Genomic DNA, 23,773 nt, shown 5'->3' on the forward strand with positions numbered 1-23,773 from the left:
ATATATAATATTTAATAATTAAAAAATTTTTCTTATTTTTCAGAAATTTTCAAAATATTTTTTTTTTTTTTACAAACAAAAAAAAGAAAAAAAATGCGCATGCGTTTAATTTATCTCAGTAAATAGAGAAGTATGCGCGGGTCTTTCACTCTCTCTCTATTTTCCGCTGATATGAAAGTCTCTGACTCTGAAAACGGTTTAGTTGTGCCGCGAAGCTGGTGCGACGTGTCACGAATTAAATTGTTCGTATCAATTTAATAAAATACATTTTCAATTACATATGTTGAAAAAAAAATTGACAAGTACATCGAATTAATATTAATTATTTAAAAATTAAAAAAAAAAGATTTGTTACTCCTACAATGTGTAAACAATTAAATTGCTAAAAATAGTTCAGTACAATGATAGAAATGATTTAATTATTGAATTAAAATAATGAACGAAATACAGTTACATTACAACGTAATGTGTGGATATTAAAAATAAATTAGAGAACACAAGATATAGTATGAAAATAAATGTGACATAGGTCTGAAAATAATTGTGAATTGCGGGATGCTTTACACTGTTAAATTATCATCAAGAACTACGAATTTGAACTTTGCAAGCTCAGCTGTTTTACTTGGCACCCTATGGTTATTCATTATCACTCGTCTCTCCAGGTCTCTGTGGGTGTTACTGTGCCTCTACTGACAATGAAAGTGGATCTGTGTAACCTGGCAACACGCTAAAGATGTAAAATAATGTTTTTCACCCTTTTGCAATCGCGACGTTGAATTATTATCGTCATTATTTTTTTTTTGAGGTAAATAAATTTAACTATCATATTTTTATCAATATTTTATTACTGTAAAAAGCTATACATATTTATTTATTTATTTATTTATTTATTATTATATGTTTTTTTTGTTTCGTAAAAATAAGGAATTTTTCAAAATTTATGCGTGATAAAAATGTCCTGCGAAATTTCAAAGGGATAAAAAAAATTGTCCTGCCTTATCTTTTTTAGTATCTACTTTTCATTTTTTATTTTTCTCTAGACATTCGAAATACACACGGCTGTCGTGTACCCTCGATTTTTCACTCTTTATTTTATTTATTTTTTTTTTTTAAACTTTAGTTCAAGTTTACTTTTTTGTTCTTTTATATAAATACCGAAAAAAAAATGTTTGGATTCCAAAATAAAGTTTATTACCTTCTGTATATAAATATATATATATATAGTTTCAAGCTTCATTAAGATCCATTAAGAAAAATCGTGCAGTTTTTTTTTACATGATAAAAAAGTTAAGAGACTTAAGTTGGTAAAGATAAAAAATTGAAATAAAAAAAAATTTATCTGAGAAAATTTGTGTAACTCAACCTTTTTAACTGAATAATGAAGCTTTCAAAATAAATCAAACATCAATAGACTCATTAACGAGATTTACCAACACCTAAAGTTGTTATCAATATTTTTTCTTATATAACATATTGTTATTTATTTGTATTTATATTTTATAATTTCCCAAGAGAGTTAAAGAGAGAGGATAAATACCGAGCAATACAAGAGTGATAACGAAAAAAATAAATAAAATAAGGAACATTTATGTTTTTTGCCAACTAAACTTTTGGATAAAATGACGCATTCCTGAACGTTTTTCTTTACGATTAAGTCCCTCTCGATGAACTATATCACGCTAGTACACCTCTCTAATAGGCTCGTCCATTTTCGTAATAATAATAATCCTTTTATCCACTCTCACTTTTCTTCATTTTTATTCTTACTATCAGCTTTTATTTAGCTCTCTACGTTTTTTCTTTTTACACCTATGTCATTTTTTTTTTTATATTTTTGAAAACACGAAATAAAATCTAAAAAAACATAAATAAGTTTTAGATTAACTTTAATAATAATAATATATATAATATGAAACTCTAAGGTAGGTCAACGTACAAGTCAAGGTGTCATGTTTCTGTAGTAAATGGATAAAATAAACATTTATTATTTTTAGTGTACTCATAAAAAAAATCAGTAGACAAATGAAATAAAACAAATTTATGAATAAAATCTAAAATTGCTGAATCTACGTCTCTTCCTTTTAAATTTATATTTAAAAGACTTTTATGCTTTGATTTTTCTCTGTTAAATTCTGTTATATCTACATATAGATATACATTTATATATTTATAATATATATACAATAGGGTGCTTTGTTTCCGGTGAAAGTATTTTTTTTTGTTGCTCATCAAGCAAAATATTGTTTTTCATACAAAAACAATAATTCCTCCCTAGTTTGAGCTCTTAATTACAATCCTAAGTACTTTCCATTCGATTTTAAAGATTTCCCATTTAAAATACACGTAAATTAAATAACTTTTTTTTTAACTTTTTAATACTCAGCTGCGTTTTATGATATCGACGCGGTTTTGGTCGCAAATTGTAGGGCATTTGGTGTTTTTCAAAAGTGCCCATAGTAACTTAGCTGTAATTCCAGCTGTTTTACTTGTGTCCGCTGCGGAAGTCATTTTTCGTATCAAATTGACTTTTATTGGCTTGCAGAACGTAAATCAATAAATGCACACCAAAAATGTTAATGGGAATTTTATAGGAAATTTTATTCCCTTTAAAAAAAGTCCTATGAGTCAAGTCGTTAAAGTCTATAGTTTCCGAGTTATAGGAATTTTTATAATTTAAAAAATAAAATATCAATTGTAATTTTTTTTTTTAACATTATATTTTTCAAATTATAAAAATTACTATAACTCGGAAACTATAGACTTTAGCGACTTGACTCATAGGACTTTTTTTAAAGGGAATAAAATTTCCTATAAAATTCCCATTAACATTTTTGGTGTGCATTTATTGATTTACGTTCTGCAAGCCAATAAAAGTCAATTTGATACGAAAAATGACTTCCGCAGCGGACACAAGTAAAACAGCTGGAATTACAGCTAAGTTACTATGGGCACTTTTGAAAAACACCAAATGCCCTACAATTTGCGACCAAAACCGCGTCGATATCATAAAACGCAGCTGAGTATTAGAAAGTTAAAAAAAAAAGTATTGTAATTTACGTGTATTTTAAATGGGAAATCTTGAAAATCGAATGGAAAGTACTTAGGATTGAAATTAAATAATCAAACTTGGCAGGAATTTTTGTTTTTGTATGAAAAACAATATTTTGCTTGATGAGCAACAAAAAAAAATACTTTCACCGGAAACGAAGTACCCTAATATACAACTTTCTGGCCCAGTTAAAAGGGATTCTCATATTTTTTCTCAACCACACGCCTTTTATTCTACAACCTTGAATTATTTCTTGACACTATCGTAAAAATATTTTCGTGTAAAATTCATTTTTCATTTTTTACATATATATTAAAAATTATTGTGACAGTTTAATGACAAATTGTTTATACACGTGTAAATTTTAAAAAATAATTTAATGAAAAATATAAATAATAATACTATAATATATTTTTTTTAAGATGCTAGAGCACTGGATGGCTATCAACGATACAGACACAAATAGTAGCATATTAGGAATAAAAGAGGTCATAGAAAATCCAGATTCAGCGATTTTATTCGGTGATTATCCTCAATGGCTTCTTTATTTTGCTGCCGGATGCTGCGTCCTCTTCATGTTTATTGGCATACCTGGCAATCTCATCACAATCGTCGCACTCTTTCGCACAAAAAAGGTAAGTTGTTATGGAGATTTAACCGTTTGGATTGCGGATACTTATCTACAGTAAACTTGGTAATAATAAACTAAGCAAAGTTCATTTTCGAGATAAAGTCTTTTAAATTTTAAATTATCATTATTACTTTCATAGCAATAAATGCTGATATAAGTTTATTAATAAACAATAATCGAATAATTTAAATCATTAGAAATTGATTTTTAAATTTAAACAAAACTAACATTTAAATGAATAGACTGCAGTCAAAATAAGGTGCGGGTAAACTGAAAATAAAATTAAATTTTTACTGGCAATTCAAAATTTTTTTTTATTTTATTTAAATACAGGATAATTATTTGAAAGTAAAAATCAATAAAATTTTTTTAAAATACATAAAAAAAAAAATTTTTTTTTTTACTTTCAAATCCGAAAAATTTTTATTTTTTTTATTAGTGCGCTATAAAGTAAAAAAATTTTGAAAAAAAAAAAAAAAATTATTTTTCTATTTTTGAAAGCCAAAAATAGGATGAGACACTTCCAAATAATTACTAAATATAGATATAAAATGAATGATATAATTTATTTACAGTAAAATAAATTAAACTTTGTCTTCAGACTCCCATTTTACCCTTCTCTATAATGAACACTTGAAATATATATCTAATGAATGTAAACGACATTATAATTAACAGAGTAAATTTAATTCAACAGCAATTAAACGTACTTGCGTCGAGTACATAGAATCAGCAACCCTACTAGAACGTAAACATGTTAAAAACGATCGTAATTTTGTCAGCAGGGAGTTACTACTGTTTATTTAAATTTAAACGATAATGCAATGGATAAAATTCGTGAAAGTGTTGACGTAGTAATGGAAACGTTAACTTTGAAACTGAGCTGACATTGATTAAGACTTATATTTTATCTTCAGATATCAGCATCGATTGAGCAGTGGGTCAGAAAGTTTGTATAAACACTCATCCTATGTCACCACCAGATTCTCCAAAAAATATATATCTATCGAAAAATAAAAAAAAATTACCGACCATATATCATCCACTTCTCATCATCTATATTTTTTTTTTTTTTTTTTTGTAAATCTGCGATCTTTTTTTTCATCAAATTTTATATACTTACTTATTAAAATAATTATTCTTACTCCATATATAAAACAAATTAAACGAAATGAAATGAAATGAAAAAGGGCTTGACAGTGTTGGATAAACTAGAAAAATATCTCATCCATATCAATTAATAAATTAATGTTCTATTATAACACAAGCTCTTCTGGGATATGAAAGTCGCAATAGCACTTTGGCAAATGACTATTACTACATAACTATATATGTTTATATATATGAGGACTAGATAAAAACTACAAGAAAACTTTTTAATTAATTAGTTTTACAATTATATCAAATTATCCTGGATGCATGACAAACATTATTACACTATCTAATTCACTTTAGATAATAATATAATATAATCAAATGTCAGTTGATACGAGAACTCGGGATCCATGTGTGCGCTACTTGACGGTTTAATTTATTTCTATTCAAACTGTTAAGAAATTCATTTTATTCAAATAATAATTTTATGTTATAATAATTTTTTTTTCTTTTTTTTTTTTTTTAAATTGCTGTTAAAATTATTTGAAATTAAACTTAATTTACATTTTGTTCTTAGCGACTTTTTGTTTTTAAAGTGCCTAGTTTGCATTTAGTAATCCGTGAAAAAAAAAAATAATACAAAATTTAAAATGATAGTTTTATTTTTCAATAAAATTATTTAATAACGTTCTGATCTTCTAAATGTTTTATAGTACGATATTAAATTATTATTTAAATCAAATTGAAAGTTAGTTAAAAAATTATTCTGAAGAACTGAAAAAAAAAAAATTTACTAAAAACTATTAGTTTTTTAATAAATATGAAAATATTTTTTGTATGTAAGCAATTGGAGATAAAATATTTACTAAAAGCTCCCTCGAAGTTCGCTGAATCTTATGATTATGATAAATGTTTGATGTAAATAATAATTTTCCCGTTTAGTGGCAACAAAAAAAAATCTTTTTTATAAGAATAGATTATCATTATATCAATATTTATTAAAATCGGAATCAATTTATTACATTACTGACAAATATTTGAGCCGAAGTAAAGTTCATTTAATCATAATAAAACAAGATTTGAATAAAATCTGATGGTATAGTTCGTCGAATAAAACAAGCAAAGTGCATTCACGGAAACTATTGTAATGTGCAGTGTTGTTTAAGATCGCGAGTACTTAACGTTAAAGAAAAAAAATAAAAATACATAAGGAAACGAGAGAACATTTTAAAACTAAAGTTTAAATCTTTTTGTCGGATCTCTGTTTAACTCTATATAAATGTCTCAGTCATTTACGATTTTTCTTTTTCTACAAATTTATTAACTTAATTTACACATAAAAACATATACATAAATAAGATATATATATTTACCCTCATATACTTTTTTTTTTATTTTTTTATCAATAAATTTCCTCAACCCCAGTTAAAAATTCAACTTTATTATAAAAAATAAAATTCGATTTTTAAATTTATGATAAATAAAAATTAACCAACAGTACCTTTAAACAATTTAGTTATCTCGACTATTAAATTTAATACGATCGTAAGATAAGCTTTTTCCTCGTTAAAAAAGTATCGTAAAATTTGAGGCATAAAAAATAAAACAATTAAAAAATTTATTAAATAATATAATAACTTAGTAATTATAAAAAGAGCAATTAAAAATTTTTTTATAATTCGTAGTAAAAAAAAAAAACTAATTCTATACATATAAATTTATATTTAGCTACCAGAGGTCACAGCATCTCTAACGATTCACTCGAATTTTATCATATCATGCCAAAGTAGTTGGCAAAAATTATTTAATCTAGATAATAGAATAAATATTATTTATTAACTATCTAAATTAACTGCCAATCGATTGATATTTTCTGATAATTACTTAATTAATTGTTTATTTGGAAGTAAAAATAAATATTATATATAATTAATTAAAAAAAAAAAAACAATATTTTTTTTTTTTCAATTTTCAACTCAAGTTAACTTTTTTATGCACAAACGAGAATTAGATCAATATGTCATTTTTTATCGCTCCGAAAATCTCCCCCAATGCCCATATTCACGCAGACTTGCAAGAAATTGAAGGTATATATAGAATTACGAGTAATTTATTGTCTTGGGAGTTTCATTGATATATTTCTACTCGAATAACAGCCACTGCACTTTTTTTTATTTTTAACACCATTAATTTTTTTTCTTTTTAATTTCTTCTCAAATGCAACATATTTTTTTTTTTTTTTTTTTTTTTTTTGAAATAATTTTGCTGACTGACCTGCCTTCATAATCTTCTTTGAGATTTACTTTGCGTATTTGTCTTGAAAGCTTTCTTCAGATATTTTTAACGTTACGTGACTTTCATATAAATTTAAAAATCCTGAAAAATATTAAAACTTTTCCTGAGAGATTCTTATATTTTAATAAATATCAAGTCTAAACTTATTGCACAAAAAAAAATAAATATTTTATTTTAAATCTATAATTGAATTATTTAATAAATTAAATTTACATGAAACAAAAAAAATTTTCAAGTAAAAATAGAAATTAAGTTCTACTCTTACTCAGTTTACACTTTACGTTTAATAATAAAGTAGCTATAAATTTATTGACTTTTTTTTATCACAGTAGTGACGTGAGCTTTACGAATTATTGTCGTCACTTGTACCGGAAATCCTGCTGAAAGTTTCAATCCTAAAATGACAGTTCCTTATTTCGCTCTTTCGTCTTAACAAACAAATTGATATGTTTAATCTTTTAAATCGATATCCTTAATCCATTCGAGAGATAAAAAAAAATAAATGTATAGATATTTTTATTATAAAAAAAAAAAAAAAAATGACAAAGACCAAAAAATTGTTAATATCCGTAAATTTTTATTCTAATACTAACTTTAATTTTTGAAGATTGTGATTTTGTCCAGACAAATACTATTACAGAATTGAATTGCTGTAGCCATCAGTTCGTTATCCTCGTGCATCTCTTCATTCTGGTCTTTTACAAAGTGCAAAACATACGCATTTAGACCCTTGAGCCAACGGCTACTTTCATTTTCATCAAAAACATTTAAGATATTCCAGTCAATGATTCAAAAAGATAATAACAGTTTACATTTATTTTTTTTTATTTTCCTGAACAATCTGTGAATGCTTTAAATGCGTGACCACTCAAGAAATTCAAATATACAAACATAGAATATAAATTATCATATTATTTATATAACTATATTCTATATTGTCAAGAGAATTACGAACATTTTTTTTAATGTAATGGGTAGTGGACATACATGATGAAATAAATTAAATTATTAAAATTAGGTATCATTAGAAATATGAGTTAAATTCTTATGTTTTCTGTTTCAATTTTTTTTTTACTAATTGGCAACAGAAAAAATTAAACATACTTAACACTTTTAAATAAAATGAAATTTTCCGCCTTACTGATCATCTCAGCAAACTCATTAAATTTCTTAAACTCACTAAGCTATATAATAAAATCTAATGTCAACGTAAATATGAATGTAGTCGTTCATGACCTGAGTTGTTTATAGCGACTTTAAATAACTCAATAAAAAAAAAATTTCCACCGTTCATACTATTTAAAATAATTTATTTTTCTATTGAGGTAGGTCATAGTCAGCGGTTTTGAACATAAACATCTGAGAACACTCAATACTTTATTTTGATTAATAAAAAAAAATACCAATGGTAACATAAAAAGTGTAATTGAAGTCTTTTGCTACATAAATTTTAATAATTGCAATGCAAGTAGTCATTTCTCCACATTTGGGTCCGGATAAATTTACTAATTAAACAATAAATTTTGAACTTACTATTTTACGTAAAAAATTTAATTTAAAGTTTAATTACATAAATTTAATAGTTATACTTGTGAAAGTCAGTACTATAAAATTGCCAGTTAATTTTGAACATAATTAAATAATAGTAAAAAAAAAAATTAAGATTATTAATTGACTTTAAATAATTCTCTTCAACTTCAGTGTCAGCTAATTTTGAACGTGTGAATAACGAAAACCAGATATTACGTCACACTTGCGTAAATTAACTAGTAAAACGTGACGAACAGTCATTTAAATTTATACTCATTTCATATATATATATAATATCGATTAATCAAACAAAAGAATTATTCAAATAATAAGACAATAAAAATTTTCTAAGCTGACTTATTGTTGCCAGAATATCTTATTTATAGATGTAAAGTGATCAAGTTCATTGACTTAGACAAAAGAATAATTAACGTTCATCTTTGTGATAAAATCTCTCAAATATTTATGACACTTGAAATATTTAAATTAATTGTATGATTGTTTTATTATAGTTTAGACTATTGAAATATTATAATTATTAATTTAAAACAATGGATATAGTTGTCGATTTCACTGAATATTTTCTTCCAAATGATAGAATTTTATTGAAAGAATTGGCTATAATGAGTTTGCATCCGTACACCAAAAATATTTTTATTGATAAGCATTATGTATTTAAGCCGCCATGTCTATGGGAAATACTTCCAAAAGAATATCAAGACGATTATTTGAATCGATGTAAAATACATGGAATTCTTTGGCAAACTGGATATGCTGATGCTAATTTACCTGCTAAGATTTTAAAAGAATATTTCAATGCTTCTAAACGGGTCTTTGTAAGGGACATGGATAAGATAAATTTGTTATTTAAAATTGTTGGTGAAACAGATAAAATAATTCTGCATGAAACTTCTGTTGTTTCTGATGAAAATCCTGATATGTCTGAAGAAAAACTTATAATAAAATGTATTCATCATCAGAATCGTAATGATGACAATTGTGCGTACGAAAATGCTTTTAAAATGAAAAGTTCTCTTTTACAAAAAAAATGAAAAAATTTTTTTTTCATTGCTTATTTATTAGTAAATATTCAAATAAATAAAAAACAGAAATTATTACACCAAGTAAATGTTTTTGGTTGAAGAACATAGAAAAGTAGACATAATTATTGATTTTCATGAATATTTAGTTGATAACAAATTATTGATAAAAGAATTGGCTATAATGAGTTTACAGCCACTTTCAAATGGTATTTATATCGATAAACATTATCTATTTAGACAACCATTTTCATGGTCCAAATTATCACGGTCTCAACAAATAGAATACTTGTACAATTACGAAGTCCATGGGATTCCATGGGAATTAGGGCATACTGATATTGCGTTCCAAAACTCAATTTTGAGAGATAGTATAATAAAAGCTAAGAAAATTTTTGTACTTGACACCGATAAAAAACAATCATTACAAAAGATCCTTGGCCAAATAAATAAACCAATTACATGTATTTTGAATACATATTCAAATCCGATAAGTATCAACTATAAAACAAAATGTGTTCATCATGAAAACCCTGATGATCACAATTGTGCGTATGATAATGCATTAAAAATCAAATATTGGTTTTCGGGTAACCTGTGAAAAACCGAATATTCATCAGAGCTATTATGAACTATGAGTAAACAGATATTTTAGTTACAATAGCAAATTATCTTTATCGAATACACATGAACTGTGAATTTATAACGAATAGACAACAAAATTTTAATTATGATTTTTTAAATTTAAATTTTTCAGTGTCATCTGATATTGAAATTTGAAAAATGCTTCACTCGGGGTTTCAAATTGAAATTGCAGTAGAATTTATCATTTTTTCAAACTCCGAAGTCTCGTAACCCTCAAAAATTTTATTTTCGATGTATTTATTCTGCTACAATCACTTTGATGATTGAAATCTACTAAAGAACAAAGAAAATTTATTGTAAAGCTTCAATTTTTTATTTGAATAGATGTTAAATTTGGAAAATAGAGTAACTACCAAATTTTTTTGAGAGACACATGAAATTATTTATAATTAAACATTAATCAAACTATAAATATGAAATAGTAACGTAAATATAATTAAAATAAATTTGTATAAAGATTTATTGTTATTAGAACCATGACAGGAAATATTGTACAAATGATTAATAATGAATCTAGTTATGGATTTCCACGAGTATAGTCGACCAGATAAGTATTTAATTCAAGAATTAGCTGTACTGAGTCTAGAAATAAACGTTAGTAGCAGTTTTGTAGATCAACATAACCATTATCACTAAGAAAAATGCCTTGAAAGAACCAAAATTATTATTTGGACTCTTCTCAAAAACACATGGAATTCCTCGACAATCATAAATTGTAAACAATGATATTAAAGTTAACATTAACTTGAAATTCCGAAAAATTTGAACATATTTATGAAAGCAATAATCTCGAAAAATATTATTTTCTTGAAATAATAGACAATAAACTTTAAAAAACCGAATTTCATGTTTATCTGACAATGACTATTTTGATTATACTTAAATAGGGACGAAATGTAATCATGATGAGAATCGTGATTTGAATAATTGTGCGTACGAATATGCCATGAATATAAGAAACTCGTTATTAAAAAAATTATCTTTGAAACATAAATATTTGAAAGTTTCTCAAGTTTATGAATGATAATTTTATTGTTGGTTTTATAAAAGTTATTGCATATTTTTATTAGAGTAAAAATATTTTATGTTATTATTTTTATTTATTTATTCATTAATAAATAACAATAATAATTGAACATAGGGTATAGTTATCGATTTTATGATTACCGCAACCCACGTAAAAAATATTTAATGGAGAATTAGTTATGCTGGGCTTTAAACTGCATGCAAACAAGGTTTTTTATTGGTACACATTATTTATTTAAATAATTACAATCAAGGGATAAATTGTCGTAGACTTATAAAGCCGATTATTTAGAGTTTATTGACGAACATGAAGCTCCTTGGCAATTAGGATATGCAAATACTCATTCTATTCACAAAAATCGATTTTACTACGCTATATATATTGAGAGAGCTTGAAATGTTTATGCTATGAATTCGCATAGAAAACAATATTTACTTGGTTAGTATTGGTTGCAATCAATATATATCAGTTTTATGTTTATCTGATATGGGTTACAATAAATTTAATTCGATAAGGACAAAATGTAACTTCATTCTCTAGAAAATTTTCCTAAATGTGTACAAGAAGATTGTTTTTTTGATAAACTGCATTTTAACTATGATGCTCAATGAAAAATTTATCGGGATTACTTAGAATTATGTGACTTTGACAATCTCTATAATATAAAAGACATAAAAAATCTGTCTATCGGTTGACCGTGCGGGCCAGCCTGAAACTTCCCGCTGTTTTCTAGTTCTTTAAGCTCGAAAACATTGTTGTGATACAAAAAATTTTTCTAAGTTTTCTTTTGGATTTGTCTAGGATTGATCTAGGATTTGTCTAAGATTTGTCTAGTATTCTTAGCAAAATGAATTTTTCTAAGTTTTCTCTAGGATTTGTCTAGAATTGATCTAGGATTTGTTTAAGATTTGTCTAGTATTCTCAGTGAATTGAATTTTTCTAAGTTTTCTCTAGGATTTGTCTAGGATTTATCTAGGATTTGTTTAAGATTTGTCTAGTATTCTCAGTGAATTGAATTTTTCTAAGTTTTCTCTAGGATTTGTCTAGGATTTATCTAGGATTTGTTTAAGATTTGTCTAGTATTCTCAGCGTAATGAATTTTTCTAAGTTTTCTCTAGGATTTGTCTAGGATTTATCTAGGATTCGTCTAAGATTTGTCTAGTATTCTTAGCAAAATGAATTTTTCTAAGTTTTCTCTAGGATTTGTCTAGGATTTATCTAGGATTTTTCTAAGATTTGTCTAGTATTCTCAGCAAAATGAATTTTTCCAAGTTTTCTCTAGGATTTGTCTAGGATTGATCTAGGATTTGTCTAAGATTTGTCTAGTATTCTCAGTGAATTGAATTTTTCTAAGTTTTCTTTTGGATTTGTCTAGGATTTATCTAGGATTTGTCTAAGATTTGTCTAGTATTCTCAGCAAAATGAATTTTTCCAAGTTTTCTCTAGGATTTGTCTAGGATTTATCTAGGATTCGTCTAAGATTTGTCTAGTATTCTTAGCAAAATGAATTTTTCTAAGTTTTCTCTAGGATTTATCTAGGATTTTTCTAAGATTTGTCTAGTATTCTCAGCAAAATGAATTTTTCCAAGTTTTCTCTAGGATTTGTCTAGGATTGATCTAGGATTTGTCTAAGATTTGTCTAGTATTCTCAGTGAATTGAATTTTTCTAAGTTTTCTTTTGGATTTGTCTAGGATTTATCTAGGATTTGTCTAAGATTTGTCTAGTATTCTCAGCGTGATGAATTTTTCTAAGTTTTCTCCAGGATTTGTCTAGGATTCTCAAAGAAACAACTTTCTCTGTTTTCTCTAGGATTTCTCTACGTTTTCTCTGGGATTTCTCTAGGATTTGTCTAGGATTCTCAGAGAAACAAATTTTTCTGTTTTCTCTGGGATTTCTCAAGGATTTCTCTAGGATTTAGAGAAAACTTCTATAATAACGCTAGCACATAAAAGTAAAAGAAAAAAATCTGAAAATTGCCTGACCCTGCGGGCCAGCCCAAAAACTTCCCGCTGTTTTCGAGCTCAAAGAGCTTGGAAACATTATTACCTGTGAATTTATGAGCTCTTCGACTGCGCGCGAAACATGTACGCTAGTAATGATTCATACATTTTAAATTAAAGAATTCAATTTCACAAAAACTATGAAATTTCCTATCGTATTTTTGTGATGGTCAATATTGAAAATTTTCATTTACAAATTCATATATTTATCTGAAACAGATTATAATGAATTTTATTCAATAGAAACAAAGTGTAATTATCATCGATTACGCTATGCTAGTAATTGAGTCAGTAACAATGCTACGAACATAAAAACGATTGTTAAAATAATCAACTTTGAAACGTAAATATTCAGATTTTCATCAGCTTCATAAGTAGGAAATATTTTTTTCAAAATTCAAATAAAATTTTTTTTTTTTTAGTGTGCTATAAATTAGTAGAAGAATTTTTTATATTATTAGGTTGTTATAATCTGATATTGGTCTGAAATTTTCAATTTTTCAAAAAAAGTTTATGGACATAGTAATTGACATTCATGGGTATTATGGTTTAAAAAATCAACCGTTTATAAAAGAATTAGCGATTTTAAGCGTACAGGCCAATAATAGTAACGTTTTTATTGATAAACATTGTTTATTTACACCACCATATCGATGGGAATTATTATCAAAATCTTGTCAAAATGATTATTTACGAATGTTTAATATTCATGGTATTCCTTGGCAACTAGGATTTTTCAAAGCTGATCTACAAGTATCTATTTTACGTAATAATATAAAAAACGCTAAATGTATCTATTTATTTGACAATAATATCAAGAAATTTCTATCTAAAATCACTCGTAAAATAAATAAAAAACGTATTTTATGTTTATCTAAAAGAGGTTTTTATATAAAAATAAATAAGTTTCAAACTCAATGTAATCATCATCAATATCCTAAATATAATAATTGTGCGTATGATAACGCAATGAAAATGCGAAGTTGGATTATTCAAAAATTGTTAAAAAAAAATAAAAAAATAAATATTCCTCATATTCTGAAAGTAAAAAAAAATAAACGAAAACTTAGTAAACTTAAAAGTAAACTTTCTTATAAATTATCTTGTAGATAACGTAATAAATTTATTCAGTTTATTAAAATATATCACTTTTTATTAGACATTAAAAATTTACAATTTGATGACATCATATTATATATAAAAATGAATCTCGTTATTGATTTTCACGGTTACAGAATTTCTGAGCATAAAAATGTATTGAAAGAATTGGCAATAGTAAGTTTAGAAACTGATGGTAATGATGTAATTATTGATAAGCATTACTTATTTAAACCGGCATTAAAGTGGGAAAATTTATCTAAAGATTATCAAGAAACATATGCGATGTTATTTAAAGTACACGGAATTTCATGGAAGAAAGGTTCGTTAAATTATGAATCGCAAAAATCAATTTTGATTGAAAATCTAAAGAAAGCTGCTTATATTTATTTATTTAATTTTAATTCAAAAGAATTTTTGAACGAAATAGTCGACAATATCGAAGAATATAAAATTATTTATTTAAACGATTTAGATTATTATGAACACAAAGATGAATTTCAAACAAAATGTAAATATCACAGAAATAAAGATAAAAACAATTGTGCACGTGATAATGTACTTAAAATGAGAGATTGGATTTTGTCAAACAGATGCCTGGTTAAAAATAACCATACTAATAATCAACCTAACTGATGTTATTAAAAAAAAAATTTTTTTTCGATGTTTTCTTTTATTAGTAAGACTTGTCTAGGAATTTAAACGAAGAAGAAGTTTATAAAAAAAATGGCTTCGAACCACAAATGGACGAAAGAAGTCGATGTAATCATCGATTTTAATGAATATCACTTTAAGGGTCAAGTGATGTTGAAAGAATTAGCGATGATAAGCTTACAGCCAGATTCAAATGGTAATTTTATTGATAAACATTATATATTCAAACCACCATGCCCATGGAAAGAAGTACCACTAGAAGATCAAAATAATTATTTAAGACTGTTAGAAGATGATGGGATTCCCTGGCAATTAGGATATACTAATCCTGAATTACAGAAATCAATTATTGCTAAGTGTTTCTTGAAAGCTAAATGTATTTACGTTATCGACTTGGAAGTTAAAGAATTATTAACAACAATAATGGGTAAAATTAATATACCATTCGGATATTTTAATAACGGTAGTGATGATCACTTTGAATATGTATACAAAACAAAATGTGTTCATCATCAAAATCGTGATAAAAATAATTGTGCATACGACAATGTTATAAAAATGAAACACATCCTCTTAAGTACAACATAAAAATCAAATTCTACATCATTCTTCATCATTGCAATTAAATCGATTGTTAAAAATTATAGACAAATTTAAAAAAATATTTATGGGAGATCGAGACACAGCAGGACACCTCAAAAAGTGAACAAAAACTCATTGTATTTAAATGGAATGAAAGTATGTAATTATTAAAATGCGCAAAAAAAATGTTTTTTTTTTTTGGCTATTATGCTGCGTTCTAGATAAAAATTTTTTCATTAAAATTATCGTGAAATAAATACAAATTTGTTCGAAGGAAATAAAAAAACGATTGTATTAAGACCTCAAAAATCACAAGAATGCATTACTCTCTTAGTTGTTTCTTCGTACCCGGACCTCCCCTGTAGTATTTTTCTAACTTATTTTTGATCAAATGTAGTTTCAAAGTAGTAAGAAATTTTTTATGCTTTAAATACAATTTAAAGTTCTATAGTAGTTTATTTACAAAAAAAAATCATAGCAATAAGAGTTATCTTGAAAGACTAAAAAGAGTTGAAAATAAAATTGTTTCAATTTACTCAAAGTCATTGATCTCGGAAAGGATTAAGTGTAACATTCTGACGTAAGTAGATCAGTAAAGACATTTATCTTAACTTTTATCCTTTAAAACACCGAGGGTTCTTTGAATTTCTTCAAGTCCAAAGTTCTTTGCTTTTATTATTTTTTTATTATTCCTCTTTATACTTTTCAATTAAATTTTCTCATTGACACATTTTCCCTCTTTTTTTTTTTCAATCAGATATAATATTCCACTTACAATCAGTTCTTAAATTTTAATTAATCAAATTAAAATATATATTATAATGATATTCATTTGTAAACGATATAATTATTTATATTGAAATCGGCTAGGAGTTATTGATAGTAAATCAATCAAATTGTTGTATTATCATTTGCATACAACAGATTTTATTCAATAAATAAATAAATAAATATGTATGTCAAAAAAAAAAATATTTATAACTTCCGCAATCTTTTTTTTCACTCATTTTTCTGTTATGTTATTCAATGCTTTAGTAAATTCTTCATTTCCCTTTTGTTATCTATTCATTTTATATCTCTTTTCACAGCTATTTTTCTTTTTCATGTCATTTCCCACAGAGACGCTTCCACATCAACTATCACATTAATATCAACTGTCATTGCAATAAAAAAATTACAATCTTTCAGAAATATTTGTCATTTATGCTAAAGTGTATCAATTATACACATTAAAATATATACATTTCATAGCTTACAATAAAGACTTGAAAATTTATTAATAGCAAAAAAAACTGATAAGATTCATATATTTTAGGATAATGTTATTCAAAGTAAAAATAAAATGAAGTTATTAGTAATAGATTGGATCGAGTTTTATAAATAATTGATTTCATATCCGGTCATTCAATTTAAATCACTATTTCTAACTTCATATTATTCTTATTCGTCTACCATCAACAATTTTATGATGGTATTATTACGCTATCACGTTTATATGGTCGACTATCAAATGTCACAAATCCTTTTCGTCAAACTTATGACATAAAAGTTGAAAATAAAACTTTTTGTTCTCCACCTTCATTTTGTTCTCAAATATATATATATGAAATGAACGTCATAATAAAAATAAATTGAGATAATAATAATAAAATTTTTAATTTTTCATTACACTGTCAAAAATTGAAAGTGAATTCAAAGTAATTATGGGTTTTGACTCCGGATTTAATACGGGTTCACCCCGAAATTTTTTTAGTGTACTTTTATTAAAAATAAATTTTAAAAATGGTTAACCAGTCACAAAATTTTTCATTCTCTTTGAACTCAAAAATAGTCATCTAATTGCAGAAAATATATTTTCTTATATTAAGATTACGATTGTCTTAAAAAATCAAAGGCATGTTATCATTTAATCGAATTATTCAAAATTACTTTAAAAAATCAATCAATTCAAATGATAATAACTTTAAAAAGGCTTAAGACAATTATGAATAAATCTGTCTTCAAAAATTAGATTAAAATAAAAATTTTACTTTTACAAAAAATTTCTATTTTTATAGCCAAAGTTAAAAAATATTTTGCATTTAAAAATAAATTAAAGAATTAATAAAAATAAAAACAGTACAAAAATTATATGAAATATAGGAAAATAAAGTCTGTGACCTCGAGGATTATTATTCTCCATAGAACTGGGTACAATTAAAATAATAATAAAACCACCGTTAATTTATTCAGCAGAATAATTAACAAAATCCTCCTACTGTTCTGCATGAAACGTTAACAATGAACCCGAGAATAAACACAGCGAACCCAACACAAGTAAAAAATACATTTTTTTCTTGAATGCTCTTTTCAACCCTTGAATTAAATTTGTACTGTGACTACTACACGAAATTTCAACAGCTTGGAAAATAACGAAAACAGGATTTTCAAAAAATTCTCTTTTTCTTCAAGATTTTCTCAAAGTTTCAAATTTGTTACCGTATATTTATATATATCTAAAAAAAGGCGGGCAAAAGGGGACTGAGTATGAAAAACAGATTAATTTTAAGTGTCGTAAAATTTTTTTTCTATAGTTGGCCACAAAAAATACATACGATGTCTTCGTCGTTACATTAAAATTTTATATAAGTTATTGATCATCAATAATTTTTTTTTCTTCATCTTTATTTACTAACAGTACTGAAAAATTTTTTTTTCACTTAGATTTGTCATAATCAATTTTATTAGACATTTATTTTAAATAAAAACAACATTTTTTTTATAACAATTAGAAATTTCGGTGACTTACTTCAAATAGAAGTCAAAAAAAGAAGATCCAACATATTCAAGTGCACTAAAAATCCATTACTTTCTTGACATTTCGTTTTGCCCGCCTTTCCCCTATATGCTATAAATCCCATATTTTCTTAAAGACTATTTTCATCCCAATATATAACCATTTTATTGTGTCTATTGTCAATGACCCATTTTTTTTTTGTTTATACAAAATGTCATAAACATCAACATAAATATTCAAGTTCAGTGTAAATAAAAAAAAAAGATGATAAAATACAGGGTAATCGTTTGGGTGAATGTATTCGCAGTAACTTTTAGCATCTAAAAATAATTCGTAGTTTGCTGATAAAGCTTGTGAACGCCCCGGAAATAAACGACTAGACAAGAGTAAAGTAGTTGAGTATGTAATATATAGATAGACACAGTAGAGTTTGATGCAAAATAGTTTTACTATGAAACACAGGAACCTGGTACAGTTACCTAGTGACAAAACTTGTTCTTCTTGCCCTCATTATGGTTTAGTTGGTTAAAACGTCCAACCACCAGCTTCTATCTATTTTATCTATCCCCTAGTTCTTTATTCTCATGGGACATTACAGATTTATAGACCCAAGCGTCTTGAGATCTTGCGTCTTACTTATACTAGACCATTTTACCACCTTAGACCTTATCTTAGACGCGTTAAATTTCATGTATAACTCGACACATTAATAAATTATCGTTAAATTTTTTAACGTGTTAAATGTTACACTTGATTCCATTGGTTGCTGGGTTTTATTGATACTAAATAATACTGCGACATTGTGGTAGATATTATTATTTAACGAGTAGTCATTAAAGTCTTTTATGATTGGCATTAAAATTTAATATTCGGTTCCAAGGCTATAAAAGTGACAAGTTAAATAATTTTGCCATCTTATTTATGGTTTCTATGAATTAAAAAAAATTTATGTAAAGAAAACACTTTCATTATTTTCTAATTCCCAGTGGTACTAATTAATAAACTACCATTTTTGTTTAAGATGAGAAATGCAACAGCCGTATTTATAATGAATCTATCGATATCGGATCTCATGTTCTGCTGCTTCAATTTACCTTTAGCTACATCTACATTTTGGTATGGCTCATGGACTCATGGACCACTTTTATGTCGACTGTTTCCATTATTACGTTACGGTCTCGTCGCCGTAAGTCTTTTTACGGTACTGGCTATTACAATCAATCGATACGTAATGATTGGTCATCCTCGATTATATCCAAAGTAATTACTTCATCATTTTTTAAATAAACTACTGTCTCTAAGCCTTTAAAAAAAAAGTTTTTTTACCTTCATTTAAATTTTTTCACAAAAGACTGACAATAAATGTCAATTTTTTTTTTATTATTCATATGATTTTAAAATTATAAAATGAATACTTTTTATTTTTAATTAGCTCTGTAATTAGAAAAAAATATATTTAATGTAAGAGACCCAGTACCCGATCAGGGAACTAGTACCCGATTACTCATGTATTTGTATATTTATATATACTACTCTCTAAACATGAATTAGTGAAGGTAAGTGAATATTCACTGATACATTTAAAGAGTAAATTTTACTAAATATATCTATACATTTACAAATATATGGAGTGATCGAGTACTAGTTCTCTGATCGGGTACTAGATCTTTTACTTTTACTTTAATTATTTTACTTTACATTAAAAATTTTTTACCAGCCCAAAAAAATTATCTCAAGTAATTTAGTATTTTTTAAATAAAATATTTGTAAATTAGTATTTTTATAGCATAGAGGTACCATTTTTGGCCACTTTGGCACCAGTTTTGGACACTTGAAAAATTAAAACAAAATAATTTGTAAAAAACGCAATGATATAATTAATTTTTAAAATGCATTCAAAGATACTTTTAGTATTAAATGTTCAAAAATGGAGCAGTGGCTACAAATGCTACTTCTACTCTATATTTTTATTGTATTTAATTAAAATAAATAATTTTATAGATTTTATAAGCCAAGATACTTAATATTGATGGTAATAGCAACATGGATATCCGGATTTGGTGCTTTAGTGGCAACTTGGTTCGAAAGATGGGGACGATTCGGTTTAGACCCCCGCATTGGATCATGTTCAATATTGCGTGACGTCAATGGTAAATCACCAAAAGAATTTTTATTTATACTCGCATTTCTTACACCTTGTATTGCAATTGTCGTTTGCTATGCAAGAATTTTTTACATCGTACGTAAAACTGCTAAAAAAAGTCGCAGACGTCAAGAAGTTACAACGGATTTCGTTAAAGCGACAGTTGAGGTGATTTTATTCAAATTTTCATTACCTAATTTATATATAAATATACATGTTCATTAATATTTATGTGTTAATTAATTATTCAGGTTAAATATACAAAACATTTCGAAGATTCTGCATTAGGTTCAAGTTGTGCTGGAACAGGTACATCAGAAAATGCTGGGTCTCCATTGAAAAATGACAAACTTCATCATAGTCAACAAATTAACACTTCGTTTTATTTTATTTCCGATAATGATATTGATAATAATGATATTAATGATGATGATGATGAAATGATTGATAAAAATGATGATTTAAGTATTGAAAAAATATCAGAATACGATATTAAAAATAACAGTAATAAAAAATGTAAAAAAAATATTTATACTGTTTCAGTACCAAACTTTAATTTTTCTAATGTCGATTCATCATCTTCACCATCACAAGATAAATCATTGTCGCATGCTGATATTATTAATAAAGAAAAAATAGTAACAGATAAATCGATAATGTTAAACAATGATCGATGTTTAAAAGTACCAAAAGATTTTATTAAAAATAGTGACCAATTTTCACCGCGTAGTATAAACCCACAATTATTAAATTCAAATAAATATGATGGTTCAGATGTATCTGAAGAATTTGTTAGTTCACGTTCGGATTCACCATGTGATAATAAACGTGTTAATAATAGTAATATTAATAATAATAAGAGAGGTAGTATTTTTCGGCGCGAATTACGATTTCGAAGTTTTAAAACTCGCGGTAATGAATCGGGTAAAATGTCAGCTAAAGACAAAAAATTATTAAAAATGATCCTTGTTATATTTTTGTCTTTTGTTATTTGTTATTTACCGATAACGATAACTAAAATATCGAAAGATATTATTGATTGGCGTGGTCTTAATATTGCTGGTTATATACTTATTTATTTAACGACTTGTATTAATCCAATTATTTATGTTGTTATGAGCTCTGAATACAGAAGTGCATATAAAAATGTTTTACTTTGTCGAGGTGATTCATTTTATGATTCTAAGAAACGTGGTAAATAAATTATTTTTTTTTTTTTTTTTAATTAACCCTAATCGGTCGAACATGGTTCGGTTGTGTCTATGAATTTTCAAATATTCTACTGTAAACAGCCTACATGCCTCCGAATTTTCATGAAAGTGTTTATTGAAAAAGGGATTTTCGGGACTGGCAACAACTCTATCGCACAGTTATAAGTCCAAAGAAGACCTACGAATTTATTCAGATTTTTCCTTACAGAGTAACATAGTTAAAGAAGCAGCGAACGCTAACGATCCATGTTCACATGCGACACCGAATTAGGGTTAATTAAAAGCAAAACTCTTATTAAAACTACATCTAAAATTTTATTAATTTATTAAAAAATATTCTATGAAATTTTATTATTTTTCAATTAAAAATACTTTATTACAGTACAACCTCGTTATAAGTTACTCGATTATAAGTTACTTCCTCTCTATTTGTTGTCGCTCGTCTCGAAATACGACCCCCATTTCAGTTCCACTAACGCAGTTTTTCGGTTGTCGTGAAGAGATTTCTTCTGCAGTCCTTTTATAAGTTAATAAAGTATGTGCATAGATAAATGACAAACGTCAACTAACTTATAAAAGGACTAGACACAAACACGAACACGACGCATACATATGCAGAAAACTGAGCGATCACCGAGTAAATGATAAGAGTAGGGAAAAGCCATTTTCAAAAAATTTTTCTTCTACAGCCCCTAACAGTAACTTATAACCAGGTTGTACTGTATTTTAATTTTATTAAATGTATTTATTAAAAATTATAATTACAGTTTAATTATACGATCCAATTTTTAAATTTTCGTTGAAATGATCTAGAAGCCAAGCCATTAAAGTTGAGCCTCACTTCATCTTTCTTTATAAGATCATAATTTGTTGAGTTGCAAAACGAAAAAAAATAATCAGAATTTAGTGTCTTAATTTAAAATTTGTATCTTCTGATTTGGATAAAATTTACAATGAATAATTTGATATTTAATACTTTTTCATACTAAATTCAAAAATCATTTCCACTCGTTTAGTTTTTTTTGAGAATTTTGGTATGACGTAATCTGACACTTATCTTCGCTTTGAGGCAAACATTTATCGTTGGCTTCAAATATTGTGTTTTAGTCACAGATATAATTAATGAATAAATATGACGAAATCGAGAATTTCATTTTCAGGCGAGTATAAAGCATAGCCTCAGCGCTTCGCGCTCAAGGCATGCAATACACTTTAAAAAATTTGGGGAGTTTATTTTAATATTAAAACTTTGAATTGTAGTGAAATAAAATCCGTAATCACTCCGAATTCACTCCTGATTTTTACAGTGTAATTAACAATTATTTTAATTATTAATTGCGAATAATTAATAACTGATTAATTCAATTTATTACTTGTGATAAAATGAATCATGCTTTTATTATTTTAAATAGAGTTCGAGAATAAAAAAATGTGTATAATATTTTGACCTCAGATTACGGCTTCTGGACCAACCTAAAGTCTTTTGATTTAATTTTTAATAGCCTGAGATAAAGTAATTAATCAAAGCTTTTTATCTCTTGCTCTAAAAAGAAAAAAAAATTGAGTCGAAAATTAAAATTTTTGGATTTTAAAATTTTATTGCCCAGATCTGAGTTATTTTTACTTAATTAAAAAGACTGAATATTTGTAAATAAATAAAAATTAAATTTTTTAAATTTATTTATTGAATTTTTTTACAATTAGTTAATTATTTAATTTGACTTGTTAATTTTTATAAATAAAAAAAAATATACAATGAAGTCAAAAAGTATAATTATTGAATTTTTATAATTTTTTATATTAAATTTACAAGTCGAGACATTGTTATTATGATATATTCATATAAGTTAATTATTGTAAAAATAATAGTGGTAGTGAGAATTAAATCATAATTGCATCTATAGTGACAATTAGGGTGACAAATGTTTATCTTATTTTTTAAATTTATCAGTTTCGCCCTTACCAAATATCTTATTATCGTCGAATTGAAAGCCAA

At 25.9% G+C, this 23,773-nt stretch overlaps 2 protein-coding genes across 3 annotated transcripts; both read left to right on the forward strand.

Moving 5' to 3' along the window:
- The first annotated feature begins 198 nt into the window (after positions 1-198).
- On the forward strand, positions 199-23,412 carry LOC103568368 (G-protein coupled receptor moody). Of its 2 annotated transcripts, XM_014440942.2 has the most exons (5): positions 199-805; positions 3,472-3,684; positions 19,445-19,683; positions 20,425-20,734; positions 20,818-23,412. In XM_014440942.2, the coding sequence occupies exons 2-5, from the start codon at positions 3,472-3,474 to the stop codon at positions 21,766-21,768; spliced, it is 1,713 nt and encodes a 570-aa protein (XP_014296428.1). In that variant the 5' UTR covers positions 199-805; the 3' UTR covers positions 21,769-23,412. The 2 variants fall into 2 exon arrangements, with proteins under 2 accessions (XP_014296428.1, XP_053594456.1); XM_053738481.1 differs by lacking the exons at positions 199-805; positions 3,472-3,684 and adding an exon at positions 4,546-4,629.
- Positions 13,764-15,064, forward strand: LOC128667618 (uncharacterized). Its single transcript, XM_053738482.1, has one exon. The coding sequence runs from the start codon at positions 14,517-14,519 to the stop codon at positions 15,045-15,047; it is 531 nt and encodes a 176-aa protein (XP_053594457.1). The 5' UTR covers positions 13,764-14,516; the 3' UTR covers positions 15,048-15,064.
- Positions 23,413-23,773: the final 361 nt, after the last annotated feature.

This window comes from Microplitis demolitor, chromosome 4 (assembly GCF_026212275.2).
Source record: "Microplitis demolitor isolate Queensland-Clemson2020A chromosome 4, iyMicDemo2.1a, whole genome shotgun sequence".
NCBI lineage: Eukaryota > Metazoa > Arthropoda > Insecta > Hymenoptera > Braconidae > Microplitis > Microplitis demolitor.

What these genes read in the sequence shown, in the direction of transcription:
- LOC103568368 (XM_014440942.2), top strand. Translation starts at nt 3,472, where the DNA reads ATGCTAGAGCACTGGATGGCTATCAACGATACAGACACAAATAGTAGC. An exon ending in CATCCTCGATTATATCCAAA is followed by an intron (nt 19,684 to 20,424) that starts GTAATTACTTCA and finishes ATAATTTTATAG; the next exon opens with ATTTTATAAGCCAAGATACT. An exon ending in TCGTTAAAGCGACAGTTGAG is followed by an intron (nt 20,735 to 20,817) that starts GTGATTTTATTC and finishes TTAATTATTCAG; the next exon opens with GTTAAATATACAAAACATTT.
- LOC128667618 (XM_053738482.1), top strand. Translation starts at nt 14,517, where the DNA reads ATGAATCTCGTTATTGATTTTCACGGTTACAGAATTTCTGAGCATAAA.